Below are 15,758 nucleotides of genomic sequence, written 5' to 3'. Positions count from 1 at the left end.
CATTAGGCAGTACAATGTGTCAGCTAGAGACAGGAGCAGCCGTAGGACTGATACTGTTCTGAGCCTTCAGTCTGGAATTGTTGTGCAGTCAAACCTTTGCTAATATGTGGGCCAACTCTGCCATAGATAATATGCTGCACATCGGCAAATGCTCTGTACAGTCAAATCTAAGTAAATGTTTTGCTTTATAACACTGTGGAATCTTAAACCCATCCTGACTGTCAGTTGTTTCCCATGGTTTAGCCTGCAGCACCCTCATGTATAATGCAATACTATATGTTAGGAAGGACACTAGACTATTTTTGTTTAACACATGCACATCCAGATGCCTCAAATCTCTGTTTTGAATTTGGTGCTTTTTGTTTTTGTTTTTTAATTAAAAGGAATAAGAAAAAGGGGGTGAGGATGGATGGAGGCCTAGGAGCCCTATTTTTCCATTCAGTGAATCTCACTTGTATTGGTTTTGCAGGGTACAGATGGAAAAGATTGTTTTTCCCAATGTCTCTGGTCGTTAAAGATTCCATGACAGTTTGTACAAGAGCAAGGGTGCCTTTGATCTATCCTAGTTAGACGCCGTCTTGAGGAACTATATTAAGTGTGCATAAATTCCCCTGAAAGTTTGACCTGAATACTGTAGTCTTCCTTTTAACTGCTGTCTAATGTTGCTGTGTGCTGTTAAACTGCTGCCATGTCCCTTCCCAAAGGTGGCTCCATTTCAGTGGGGAGTGCAGTTCTTCCTACGTTTGAAAAGTTTGTGAGGATCCCAAAGTGCCTTGGAGATGATGGACAATATAAAATGGAAGTTGTTAATATCAGGCCCATTAATGCTGTGTTGGAAGAGAATTGTGATGCAGTTCTCTATGGATGGAAATGTATCCAGCTGGGGGTTTGCAAGACTTTCCTTATAATTCCTGTTCCTGGTTGCTGCAGGCCAGAGCTGGGCAAGCACACTGGGACTGAGCGCACAGGGAGGTTGTGAAGATTGGGAGTGGTGGGAGAAAGATTAGGACAGGAAGTTCACAGGGTTGAGACTAGAAATGAGTGGACAAAGAGTCTAGGACTGGGATGAAAAGGCTGCGGAATGGAGACTAACTCCAGCTAGGTAAGGAGAACAAGACTGAAATGGGGCGGGCAGAGGATGGAGAAGAGACAGGACTGGGGATAAGGGGTTAAGCTTGCAGGGAATGGGCAGAAGAGTCTGTGCCCACTAGATGCACTCCCTCCAGAGCCTGCAATGGCACCCGAGATTCCTGAGTCTTACATTCCTCTGCTGTCAGCGAATATCTGTGAAACCCACTGGCAAAGTGTTCCATGCCCCTTTAGAGCTGGTCCACATAAAGGATAACAAACTATTACTGCTATTAGTTACTCTGTTAGCTCAAATGGCAGAGGTCTGTGCAGTGGATCTAGAAGTTCCAGTCCTGCTGATGATCTACGTGAGTATCTCAATATGATGCCAGATGATCGCATTTCTGTTTTCATTTTGCTTTTTAAAAAAATACTAGGAAATTACATACAAAACCAGTGTCGATAGAACATTATTAAAGTGGCAAAGACAAGCACTCAAAATTAAGAAAAACTATGAAAAAAATGTGATGTAATAATATAATTAGACTGTATCATAAATCAGATGCACAAGGGGGCTGAATTAAGGCTGCACAGGCAAGGCTACTTCTAGCATTTCCTAACTTCTGAGTGCTTGATTTTGCAACTTCAGTAACATTCTTGTAATGTAGTTGTTTTGTCTGCAACAGCGTTTTCAAATGATAAGAAGATAGAGAGGAATTGTGAAGTTGAAAAGTGGTCACGGGCCTAAATTTTCAAATATTGAGTGTCTAAAGTTCAGCTTCTACATTCATATTTATTCATATTACTGAAGTTTCTGATCACCTGAAGCTTCTGTTCAAATAAATGGGATTCATAAGTGCTGGCATGTCTGAAATTCAGGCTGTTATGCTCAGGTGCCTAAATATAGATTTAAGAGCCAGACTTGCAAGTTTGAAAACTTTTGTCATGAATATAAGTAAAATTTCTAATCTAAGAGGTTATGTTTCATATGGAAGAAGGGATGATCTGATAGCTAAGGAACAGATGTATTAACCAGGAGATTGGCAGAACAAGGAACCCATAGATTTATGTGTTACATTGGGTAGTCACTTACACTCTACTGATATGGCAAACCTATTCTAGTGTAGACGAGGCCTGAGGCTTTGTCTAGAGTAAGTTTAAAGGCAAGTTGTTAGGAGGTATTAGCTAACACACTTCGACAGGTTTTAACCAAGATATCATCTCCACCAGCTATACTAGTGTTGGAACGTTAGCTAACACCTCCTAACACTTTAAAATTGTAGTCTAGACAAAGCCTTCGTCACTCTGTGTCCCAGTTTCCGCCTGTGTAAAATGAAGATTACAATGCTCACCTTCCTCCCAGGAAGTTCTGAGGCTAAATCAAAGTTAGTAAAGCTCATGTTAGTAAATATTCAGAGGGAAGACACTCCACAAATGAAATGATTTATATTAGATATCTACATTTAGATTATTTTTTTTGGTTAAAAAATCTTTTGAATACAGCTTGAATCTTGCCTAATGCTCTCCTCTCATTTTCCCCTAACAGCAGATGAATGAATGTCAGTTTGGAGGGTTTATATATTTTTCTGTAATACAATTAAGAAAATGGTTAAATACTTTGTAAAATGAAAAAACAGGGTTTTTCTGGGTTTTGTGTGTCTGTGAGTAGATTCATAGATATTAAGGTCAGAAGGGACTATTATGATCATCTAGTCTGACCTTCTGCACAATGCAGGCCACAGAATCTCACCCACCCAGTCCTGTGATAAACCTCCCACCTCTGTCTGAGCCATTGATGTCCTCAAATCATGGTTTAAAGACTTCAAGGGGCAGAGAATCCTCCAGCAAGTGACCCGTGCCCCATGCTACAGAGGAAGGCGAAAAACCCCCAGGGCCTCTTCCAATCTGCCCTGGAGGAAAATTCCTTCCTGACCCCGAATATGGCGATCAGCTGAACCCTGAGTATATGGGCAAGGTTCACCAGCCAGATACCCAGGAAAGAATTCTCTGTAGTAACTCAGATCCCACCCCATCTAACATCCCATCACAGGCCATTGGGCCTATTTACCATGAATATTTAAAGATCAATTAATTGTCAGAATCATATTATCCCATCATACCATCTCCTCCATAAACTTATCGCGTTTAATCTTAAAGCCAGATAGGTCTTTTGCCCCCACTGCTTCCCTTGGAAGGCTATTCCAAAACTTCACTCCTCTGACGATTAGAAACCTTTGTCTAATTTCAAGTCTAAACTTCCCGATGACCAGTTTATATCCATTTGTTCTTGTGTCCACATTGGTACAGAGCTTAAATAATTCCTCTCCCTCTCTGGTATTTATCCCTCTGATATATTTATAGAGAGCAATCATATCTCCCCTCAGCCTTCTTTTGGTTAGACTAAACAAGCCAAGCTCCTTGAGTCTCCTTTCATAAGACAGGTTTTCCATTTGTAGTTTGCATATCTGTGGGGAGAAGACGAGGAGCTGAAATGTATTAGCTGCAGTAGGGAGTTTGGGGTTCCAGGCAGTGGTTTGTAAATGTATTATGCAAAAATGCCATTGATTTAGACACCTTTTTCCATTCTGTTGCAGTGAAGACCTTATTTAATCCTGCTCCAGCTCATGCTGAACTAGATCCACAATTTTACACCCATGCCGACATCTTCTGTTGCAACGAAAGTGAGGTAATGGCCAGCTGTCATGTTAGAGAACAGTGACGTGGACAGTGAAACTTAAAAGGGAATCCGTCTCCAGGGACTCTTGGCCCCAAGTCCAGTGAGGAAGGAGGAATACTTCGCTTCACTGTTGAATAACCCTTCTAGAAAGCACTTGAAGTAGAATTAATAGGCTCCCAAGAGAGCTGAGGCCAGCCCTTCTTGGCCATAAGGTGGGTTACCAAGAGGGGAGTGGATGAGTGAACACGAGATCCATAAATGAAACACTCTTAAAATGTGTTTTGCTCTAAATGGTACATATTAAAATAGATCCTCACTCCCAGCCTTGTCTTCCCTCTGTGTGAATAATGGGAATGTCATTAGATATAGCATTGTGATGCTCTTAACCTGCCTTGCCAGAGATGGTGTTTGTGTGTGTGCTGCAGCTGAGAGGGTACAAGCAGCTCCGTATGTCCTTACCTGTTAGTTACCTTTTCAGTTCACATAGCAGAGGGACTTTTATGGGCTGCTGCTGCCAGTGTACAACAGGGGAGCCCTCCATTTTTCCAGTTTGTCAATTTCCAAGATTTTCTCTCTTCTCCCCATCCCTTTTCTCTGCCATTGTTAGGATAATATTTATCCAAAAACAAATGATTGCATGTGTCACAGGAAACAAGTTGGTCTGAGAGTCCCACAAGGCTCTTGTTTGAATTTGCTGCTGTATATTTTTGTTACTGTTGCTATGGTTTTCTCTCTTATTTATCAGACATGTGTGAGGAGCAACAAGCAAGTAAAAGCCATACCTTGAATATGATTTTAAGAGATCCCTGGTGAACATGACATAGGGTTTAGGGGAAACCATGACTCAGCTTGCTGTGGGATCACCATCCCAACGTCCCTGGCTGAAGGTTGTACATCAAGACTAAGCCTCTTCTGAAATTTCTGCTAAAACCAATCCCATGATGGCCCATAAGACATCAGTGGACAAGTTCTGAATGACCCAAATAGGCATCAAAATTGTGTCAGCGGTACCCATTTTGCTGCAGGTCTATTTAAGTTAGCTCCCACCACAGCATTTCGGCATCTGCAAAGTAGTCAGCCCTTTCCTGCAAGGTCAGTCATTGTGGCTCATCAAGAGTCTGGGGGCTGATTTTCCAGCTCCACTGGCAGTGACATCTCTTGTGGCTCAGACAAATCTAACAGCCATCACAACTCAGCTACATGAGATGACAGAGAATGTTCAGAGCCAGCCTCTAATCATTCCTTTCCGGGCGATTTGCAGGGTAGACACTTGGAGTTCTCTGAAAGCTTTATTGCCTGGCTCTCCTTAAGGCCATTAATCCAAGAGTTGCCTAACTGTGCTACAGGACCTATTTTGGAGCTGAGAGCAGCCGAACTCTCCCACTCCTCTAGTTCATTTCAGGGTGTTTTTTTTCCTGGTTGTCACTGTTTACTTGTTTGGCTGTGGGATTTTATCCCCTACTTGTTAAATACAAAAACGTACTTCTTTATTACTGTTCTATCCCTGATATTTTTTCTCACTGCTACTTCCAACATGAATGTTGCCATATCCTCTATGTTACAATTTATTGCTACAACTTCAGCTTTCATAGAGACATCCCTTGAGATTTTTAGTCTGCTAGAGTAGGGATATATTATTACCACCACTTGGAGAAAAGAAAATTACTTCCTTTCTGAGAAGAAATACAGGTGTATAATTATAATAGATCCCCACTCTCTCACACACATTACCTGCAGAGTTGGAGATTCAATTTGCATTCTTTTTGCTTTCTACTGTTTGCTTAAAAAAGGAACTGTCAGTTGGAGACAGTAGGGATCACACTATCCCCTCAGCAAGTATAGGCACAAAACTTCTGCTGGTCAGGAGGTTTATTCATTTTAAAATACTAATTTTATGGAAGTTCCTGCCTGTGATGTTCTGGAGCGCAGACCCAAGAGTGATGCCCTGTTAAAGCACTTTCTGAGAATGAGAATTACAGGTAGATAGTTTTCTTTGCAACTTAATATTTATAACAGTAACCTTTTGCACTTTACAATGAAATCCATTTCATTACCAGAAGTATAGTAATCATCTATATCTTCCTTCATCCCATCCATGCATGCTGATTTGTCATTGTTAGAATCTCTTTTCAGGGATGAGCTTCTGTCAGAGTTTTCTTCTTTTGTTAAGAAAACAGAAGCAGTCGAAGCATTTGTTTTTCTCATGTCAGAAATTTAAAAGGTATTTTATATCAGTATGTTTTTATTTAGCAATTGTTATATATTCAAGTTCCATATGTTTTCAGTTTCCTGTTATGACTTCCTTAAATTTCAAATCACTTTAATATATGCATTTGAGGATTTTGGTAGGTAGATTTATGTACATATATGTCTACCAGGACCATCAATCATGTATGAAAATATGTCATGTAATGGCAATATATACCAATTACATGTTTCACAGCTTTCGTGTTGTAATTGGGAGATACAGTGGTGCAAATGATCTCAGTTACACTAATATAAATCTGTTGGCTTCAGTAGAGTTACTACAGATTTTCACTGATGTAATTAAAAAAATGTGGCTCAATAGTTCCTTTCAGAAACCTCTGTTTGAAGATAACACTAATGAGAAATGCTTAGCTTCAGTGCAAATCCCACTTCAGCCAATGCCAGCATAATATCTCTCTCTCTCTTTTTTTTTCCTGTATGGTATATATAGTATCACGTATATTGTGTTACATTCAAAAGAACTAGGTTAAAAGAATGTTAATGTTGCAAAATTGAGTACTCAAAAGTTAGAAAATGCCTGAATTTAGGTTGCCAGTGCAATGTTAGTTTGACCCTCATGTGCATGTGCATTGTGATATAGTCTAATGACACGATTACGTACTAGCTTTTTTGACAGGGCCTCTGCCTCATTCAGTGAACAATTCATACGTCATCAGTCAGGCAGAGTCTGGCAGCAACATTGTATTAGACTTCAAACCGAAATAAGAGTTTATAAAGCGGTTGTGCTGTCCAATTTGTTGTGTGAGTGCAAAACCTGGACGTGCTACAGGCATCACATCAAGTTTCTAGATAAGTTCCATTTACAACATCTGTGTGCCATACTCCACATCAAATGGCAGGATAAAGTTAGCAATAACGAGGTTCTGGAACACAGCCACTCTACAAGGATTGCTCATCACAGCACAGTTACGTTGGGCTGGTCATGAACTGAGGATGGATGACACCAGAATGCCAAAGCAGCTGCTGTATGGTGAACTTAAAGAGGGTAACTGCACACAAGGCGACCAGAAGAAACACTTCAAGGGCACACTGAAGCATAACTTGAAGCAATGCAACATTGACGTTGACAGCTGGGAGTTGTCAGCAACAGACAGATCACTCTGGCAAGCAGCAGTCAGTGATGGAGTTAGTTCGAGATTAATTACCATATGGCTCTTGAGGCACAAACGCTGAGTTGTAAACAGCATTAGATTCCACCAGCATAGACTGTAATCCCTTCCTCGGTATCGAGCTATATATGCACTCAACATGGAAAGGACTGCCACCCGCACACTGGACTTTTTAGCCACAATTGTACTCACAAGAGATAATATCGTCAATGTTATCTTCGATCATAAAGGACTACAACAACAAAGTTATTCAATAGTTCTTTTTATCCTACTCATTTGATATGTGGCATTGAAATGCTAGAGATTCTCAAAGAAATTGTTAAAAAATAATAGTCATAATCATAATAACATGGCAAAACAGGGAAAAACTGGTCGCCCTTGTTTACAGAAACAGCTGAACCATTTTAGCTGAAATTTCCCCAAAAATTCAACCTGAGGTAGACACTGGCATGGAAAATTTCAGCCCAAATGGTTAAAGTTTGGCAAAGTTATAAGTAACTTTTTAGTAATTTAAATAAGTAATTTAGAATGGGAAGTGTCTGGCAACATTAAGTATAGGTGTCACTACAAGTTCCACCTATAATGTAGCAATAACAGTTTAATATGTAGGAATCCCACTAAAGAGAGAATAGAAAACAAACTCTTTATCCCACAGTCTTTAACTAATATGTTCTTTATTTTACTTCTCATCTTGGATATACACATTTTGGGAACCTACAACTCTCCTGTTGTTTCTTGTATATATTTTAGGTATGTCATCCATTTTCTTTCAAAATCATACTACTTGTCCTCCATTCAACCCAATTTTGACCCCACCTGCCTCTCCATCTACTGCCATATCTCTGTTCTCCCCTTCCTCACCAAGCTTATTGGATGTGCCATCTACAATTGCTGTCTTAAGTTTCAATCTTCCAGCTCCATTCTTGACCCCATTCAAGCCAGTTTCCACCCTCGCCACTCCACTGAAACTGCTTTCACTAAATCTTGAATGACCTTTGTCTGGCTAAATCCCATGGCTGGTATTCCACTCCTTGAGGGGCTCTGATCCTTGATTGGAGTTTCTATGGGCTACTGTAATACAAATAATTAATAACTTTAATAAAGCTGTCTTTACTATGTCTGTAACAAACTGCTTCGCAGATGGAGCTTCCTTGTCCTTCTAGTGAGTAAGGTTAATTCTTTTAGCAATTAACAGATGTACAGAGATCCAGTTCAACTGTTTCCAGGATATTCTATTTAACATGGACACATCTGCGGAGGTACATGTTCAAGGCCAAATTAAGTTTTTGTATATATATATTTTTTTCAAGTATTTATGACACAACTTGCCAAAATTTCCTTAATGTTGGTACTTATCAACATACGTCTACAGGTGCTAAAGTTTCCTAGGTATATTAATAGGAAGCTATTAACCTCATGTTAGTATACATAGGAGTATGGTATCAGCAGAAATGATGAAACAGCCAATTAGATTATGGCATCCAGCATTCAGTGGTAAGAGCCATACTATAATTCATATTGTTACATAACTAAAGAAAAAACGTATCTCAGGATTGTCTGAAAACAGTCATGTGATAGAGTCAGGAATGTTCTGTTGTGTACCTTTTCATAGGTCAGCATCTTGACTGTGAAGTCTTTCAGCCTCTTCCCTCACAAAATATCGAAGGCATGGAGGTGTCAGGTGTAGTTGCAAACTTTACCAAGTGATATCATATCCCAAACGTGTGTATTTAATATAATTTCACACCTCAATGTTTGTCATTCATTAAACACTTTAGATATTAATGCTTCTGCATGCCAGATATGGTATAACAGTATATCTTGTTCCTTATGGATGTATGTGCTGGAAAGAAGCAAACAAAGTTATGCTATATCAGTGGAACATCTACCATTAGTTTGTCTAGAAGGGTTTTCACAAGCTGTTCTTTTTACTCTTGCTTGCTTCAGTAATAAATATTTTTTACATCTGTCAGTTCTTTCTATGTGGTTTATGAACAAAATGCTCAAAACAAATCTTGCAAGGTTATCAGTTCTTTCTTTGCTTAGCTTGTATTTTAGTTTTTTCCCCCTCTTCTTTTCCCAGAAAGATCAAGCTTGTTGAAACTGGTTTGTTAATTCTCTGTACACCAGATGTAACATAGTTTAATCCCTGAGGTTTCTGCAGGAATGTGCTAGCTCTCCATTCTCCTAATTCTTCTAATGAAAGAAATGCAGAATAAATGTATCAAGTTTCATTTTAGTGAAAACAAGAGAGACCTTTTCTAACATTTCATCTTTTTCAACGTTGAGAAGACTGACATGTACAAGTTGACTTCCTCAAGGGCAGTGACCATCTCTTTGTGATATGTTAGTACAATGCATATCACAATGAGGCTCTGGCCTCTAAGTGCTACCACAATGCAAATAATAAAAACAATCACACGAGCTATTTGCGTGTATTGCTGCCTCGCCTTGAAGGATAGGTAGCAATACATCCCACGAATTTGAGATTCAGGTCTGACCCTAAATATACTTAGAGTCATCTGGTTCTGCAGAGGGGGTATTGAAAAGTTTTTCAGAAGAAGCAAAGTTGCTTAAATGTTGGGGCAAAGTCCGATTCATGATTCATATGAGTTGTAATCCCAGCTCTGCCAGTGACTTGTGCAGTCTTAGGTGAGTCTCTTAATCTGTCTAGCCCTTGCTTTCCCTATCTGTGAAATAAGTAGAATAATAATGACCTAGTTATTAGAGGTCAAGCAAAAGATTAATTAGTTAATATTTGCAGAGCACTGTGAAATGCCTGGGTGAAAGGCATTATATAAATATAAAAAACAACAGTTTACATGAGAGAGAGACCTACCATAAACAACCTGTCATGAAAAAATCATGAAAAATGTTATACAGTTATATTATCACATTGATTTCTCCATATTATTTGTGTTAGTGAAAGCTAAATAGTTTCTGAAGGAATAATTAATGTCTGGAATCAAGAGTTTATTCATTATCACTGATAACTTATCAGAGTCAATTAAGCAGTATATTCAGATTATGGCAATATGTCTGTCATTGATTGGGAATCAAAATAGTGCTTTATAATATGGAGATTTAGTCATTAGGGAGAAGTTTTACTAAGCAATAGGTAACAGATATATCAGATACATAAAGCAATAATCTGTCCCACATTCTTAACACCCTTTTGAGCTTTGCATGGTCTGGCATTTGCAGAGTTAATATATTGGGAAATTACTTTTGCTGCATTATTGATAGAGAGTGTAGGCATTTCACAATATAGTTACGTTTGAATTCCAGCCTCATTCCAAACCCACTTTATCAGTTGTTTATAACTTTTGGAATGACATTTTTCCATATTTAGTCTTTAAACGAAATATGTGATTCTTTGGACAGTGTTGCGGGTGCAGAAAGGAGAAAGAGCTTTAAGCTCAAGCAACTCAGCCTTTTTTTGAATTATTCTAGCATGAGAAGTGTTTTCCCCCCATATATTCTGATTAGAAACTTGGTAATTTGAAACAATTATAAGCTACAAATAACTAACTTGATTTGTGGCCGGCTTTTACAATCTTTCACTCACGAGCAGAATCTCAGTGACTTCAGTGGGATTACTCATCTGTAAGGATTCACACAATCAAGACTTTGTGATGTAGTTCTCAATACAATTTAAGGTTCAAGTCAAGTTTGAAACGAATTGGTTCAGTAGGTTTCAAATGCGGAATATCTTAAAATTGACACGTATCTTGAACTGGGACAATTTTAAGAACTGCAGATCATATCCTCAGCTGGTGTAACTCAGCACAGTTCCATTATTTTATTGCAGCAGCACCTCAGTAGCCCAGTCATGAACTCAGTAGGGCATTGTGCTAGGCGCTGTACAAACACAGAACAAAAAGATCCCTTCCCCAAAGAGTTTACACTCCTTGTTACTACAGCAATTTACACCAGCTGATGATCTGGCCCTGGAAATTTCGGATGAGCCAGAGAGACCCCAAAATCTGGCATGATTCGGAAGGCTTGGCTAAGCGTGACTGGCTTATGGAGGCATCAAGCCAAATAGCTCCTGATCAATTAAATTACAAGATCCACAATTTGAATAGTTGAAATGTATCTTCCCCTTTCAAAACAAAACAAATCAAGACAATTCCATGCCTCAAACACTATATTCAATATAATGTTATGTTTGGGGTACCAAGCACTTGGGTGTCAAAAAAAACCCCAACAAATGTAAAACTGAACACTCAGCCTTAGTTTTGCTTCTTTTTGTTTATGACTTAAAATATGGTCTGTCTTTAAATATATATTTGTCAAATAATGCCATATATAATATAATGCCATACAATTACATAAACTTATGCTTACATAGTTAAGCACTCAAAAGATAGAAAATGAAAAGTGAGGTTGAATATAGTCTTTTGTAACATGATCGCACACTGTTTCTCAGATTATATTATCTTTTTCTACAAGTTAGCATCTAGGCTGCAGCTTGTATATACTTTTTTATAATGGATGCAGTACATTCACAAATGTCACAATGATATTCTTAAAAAGACACAGGAGTACTTGTGGCACCTTAGAGACTAACCAATTTATTTGAGCATAAGCTTTCGTGAGCTACAGCTCACTTCATCGGATGCATGCAGTGGATGCATCCGATGAAGTGAGCTGTAGCTCACGAAAGCTTATGCTCAAATAAATTGGTTAGTCTCTAAGGTGCCACAAGTACTCCTTTTCTTTTTGCGGATACAGACTAACATGGCTGCTACTCTGAAACCAATGATATTCTTATTATCTATGGATGTTATATTTGTATTCTCTTTAAAGTATATATTTCAGCACTATAGTAGACAAACTAAATTAGATAGAAATACATAATGTGCTTTATATAGTTGACATTAAAATAAATACTGCAAAATAAAGCATGTTTATCATAAAAATTGTATGTAGCCTTAATTTGGATTTGAATTCTTTTCATGGAATTATAAATTGCACTATGTAACAAATATAAAGACCATATTTTAAGGCATAAGAACAAGGGAGCAGAGTTTGGTTGACCTTAACTCTGCTTTTTTCCTGGTGTTTGAGTTCTCAGCTCTTCAACCTTACTGTTCCGTTAACCCTCATATTTGGAATAAAATAGTAGCTTCATGATCTAAATGTTTGTGTTGAACTTAGTTTATTGACAGTTTTGTGGGACTTACCCTTATAATCAGAGAAAAGTAGACTCCTTTATATATATAGAGAGAGAGTTCAATCAAAAGCTATTAAAAAGTCCATCTTGGGCGTTTGGCATTGTTATTGTACAGTGTTTTTTTGTTGTTGTTTTTTTAAGACAACCATTAGTTATTTCCTTCAATTGTAGCACAGTATGTTTTTAAATGAGATTTTATTGGTGGGAGGAAATTTATAACCCAGCACAGCAGATTTATATTTAACATCAGTTGACATTTACTGTAAAATTCTAACTATTGGCACAAAGTATCAGTCTGGTTTCTGCCACTTCTGTGGGAAAATGGCTCCTAGCTTGTTCCAGTGTGTTCTAATTTCACCATCCTGCTGGAGATGAGTTACATCTCTGTGCTAACAAACAGCTGGAGTGCTATGTTCATACATATGTAGCAGCAAAGCTATCTGCTTAAGAATCTCTTAAGAAATATTTTTTGTATGGACGTAATCAACAAAGCGGATGCAGTGGAAGAATTTCGTTAAACCAAAAAAACACCAATCACAAAACAATGGAGCAAATCCTGCTCTTTTTACTCAGGCAAAAGTCTGCTTGACTTAGGTGCCAGAAGATGGCCACAACATAAAAACCTAAGCAGACAGAATGGGAGCTTTGCTTTAGAAAGGACAGTATCTATTTCCTCTTTGCTTTGATTTCTATAGAGCGAACCTCAAGATTTTTTGGACACTTTAAAATTTAAAATGACCATTTTTCATATAAACTGAAGTAATGTATTCATGTTATTCACGATCTTAGGAAATCCCCATAGTTAAATCACTGGGCAAAAAACAGCAAAAATTAATAATAATCAGCCCAATTAAACCCAAATCAAACTGACTGACTCCCTACCCAAATTAAACCCACTCCTTTCCCAAAGGCTTGAAAAAATAGCATGCCTGGAAAGTTAACAAATCTGGCCTTTGTGGCGGAGCAAATTCCAAAGTCACTTAGGCCATGTCTGCACTTACAAGCTTACACAGTTGTATTGGTACAGTTGTTGTCATGATTATATTTATTTTTATTGCAGTGGCACCTACCATGTGCAAAGCACTGTGCACACAAAGGAAAACGTAGTCCCTGTTCCAAAGATCTTATAATCTACACAAGCAATATACAAAGGGCTATGTTGAAAATAAATGAAAATAAATACACTTTAATAAAAAATAATTATCCACTATCCCTAACTTCCCCCTCTACCCAGCTATTATTGGCTGGCTAGTTTCCTGCAAGTGTCACAGAAGAGGCATAGTTGCCAAGTTTTGTGAAGTACTATGTGACATTTTATACTGGTTTTTAATTAGCTTATTTTCAGATAATTTGAATTTTAGCTTTAAAAAATTGTATGGATTTAATTTATTTAAATATTCTCTATTTCTGGAGGGCGTTGAGCAGTGTGGTGACATTAATCCACCAAACAGAAACCATTCTAAGTGTAGTAACCTTCTCCTCAATCTAAAATGTATTACATTCTTGTCCCTTGGATAGCTTCTAAGCATGGCCAAAAAACCACTTTGAACTGTGAGAATTTGTTACCACACCTTGCCACGCCCACTTATAAAATATGCTTATCTGAAAACATTTACAGAATCAAATCCTGCTAGCATAAAGTCAAACCCCCATTGAAACCAGTGGGTGATTTGCCTGAATAAGGGCTGCAGGATTTGATCCTAAGCATATGTACAAAATAAACCCCATTAAGAATCTCATTAACTATATTGTAAACTCTCTGGGGCAGTGTACCAGGGTTTATAGGCCTTTTAAGGCCAGAGCGGGAGGTCTTGGGTGGCAGGCTACCCTGCTCAGGAGTTGTGGGGCAGACAGAGAACCAGGGAACAACAGTGACAGACACTGAGAGACAGGGCTGAAGTGTTCCATTGACTTCAGTGGGAGCTGGATTGCACTCAGACCTACTTCCACAGCCTTCATATTAATCCTAATTTTATTCATAGAAAGTTTTCAAAGTCTCAGAGTAACAGCCGTGTTAGTCTGTATTCGCAAAAAGAAAAGGAGGACTTGTGGCACCTTAGAGACTAACCAATTTATTTGAGCATAAGCTTTCGTGAGCTCATGCTCAAATAAATTGGTTAGTCTCTAAGGTGCCACAAGTCCTCCTTTTCTTTTTTCAAAGTCTGTTATTACTGTATTTTGGTAATGACTCATGGCCTTGATCAGGGATCAGAGCCCATTGTGCTAAGGGCTGTGTAGCCCTGACTTACAAACACAGTCCCTGCCTCAGAAAGTAAATGATCTTGATTTATGAGAAGATGCAACAGATGGATGAAACAAACAGATGGGAGAAGGAGTTAACAGTGATGAGCAGGAGGTAACAAACAAGTTACTTATGGAAAGCGGTAGCCACACATCACCACCTGCCCAGCCATGGTCAGCTGGGTATTACAGCGGAAGTGAGTTATGGAGGGATTTGAAGGAGGATAATGTAATATAGCGTGCATGAAGGGATATTAAATTGTAGAAGACACACACCAATATGAATCAAGGCTTGAGAGTATTTCAGTACATTGCATGGGAGTGCGGAAATGATTTCAAGATGGTCCTGCAATAAAAACATTGCTTGTTTGATTGTGTGTGTATGTGTGCGCACGCATGTGTTTATTTATAGTTAAATTTTATATCAACTCTACACCAAAGAGCTCTCATCCAAACCTGTGTGTTTCTGTCTGTCTGTATTACATGTGTGATTACACTGAAATGCATATACCATCATCATAAGCCACAGACATACACATAACAGGACAAATTCACCGCAGGTTCAGTAATTTGACCTAGTCAGTTGTTTGAAAAAATCCTTCAGTAAACACAACTCTGAATATTGTTAGGAAAGATAAAATATTTGGTTCACCTAGTTAAATTTAAAAGAATTAAATGTTCTTTTAAAGTTCAACCATTTTCTGATAAATTAGTTGCTATCTGGTTCTGATTTTGATTTGTTTGGATTATTTTTCAGGCAGAAATTTTAACAGGCATCCCAGTGGGCAGCCCTGAAGATGCTGGGAAGGTGGGACTCGTGCTATTAGAAAGAGGCTGCAAACTAGTAATCGTTACTCTGGGAGCAGAAGGCTGTGTGATGATATCAGTGGATGAGCCTATTCCAAAGCACGTTCCTGCTGGGAAGGTCAGGGCTGTGGACACTACGGTATGTTTTTGTGGTTTAACTGTCTTGCCTTGGAAAAGACTACTTAAGCACTAAAGCAAAGCACTGAGTAATCAACCAAATCCCTGGGCACTAGCGCAAAGGCTAATTTATAATGTGAAACTGATATGTTGCTTCCAGTCTGTTATATATCAAATGCCCGTTCACTCAAGTTTTATAGGCTGTGCTGTAGATATGCAAAAGTTATTGTATACACGGATGATATCTTCATTTTCCTTTGTCACTGGAGTTGGTACATTTCTTTCTCTCTCG

At 38.5% G+C, this 15,758-nt stretch overlaps 1 protein-coding gene across 4 annotated transcripts in view; it reads left to right on the top strand.

Moving 5' to 3' along the window:
• Window positions 1-15,758, top strand: part of RBKS (ribokinase) — a 106,209-nt gene that overhangs the window by 67,053 nt on the left and 23,398 nt on the right. For all 4 annotated transcript variants that reach the window (XM_037895561.2, XM_043543528.1, XM_037895560.2 and 1 more), the window contains 2 exons: window positions 3,663-3,754; window positions 15,300-15,488. In XM_037895561.2, coding sequence (XP_037751489.1) covers window positions 3,663-3,754; window positions 15,300-15,488 — 281 coding nt within the window. The remainder of the gene's footprint in view (window positions 1-3,662; window positions 3,755-15,299; window positions 15,489-15,758) is intronic.

This window comes from Chelonia mydas, chromosome 3 (assembly GCF_015237465.2).
Source record: "Chelonia mydas isolate rCheMyd1 chromosome 3, rCheMyd1.pri.v2, whole genome shotgun sequence".
In the NCBI taxonomy this organism is placed as follows: Eukaryota; Metazoa; Chordata; order Testudines; family Cheloniidae; genus Chelonia; species Chelonia mydas.
Note: the sequence above shows the minus strand (reverse complement) of the source record. Positions and strands in the feature narration are given on the sequence as shown.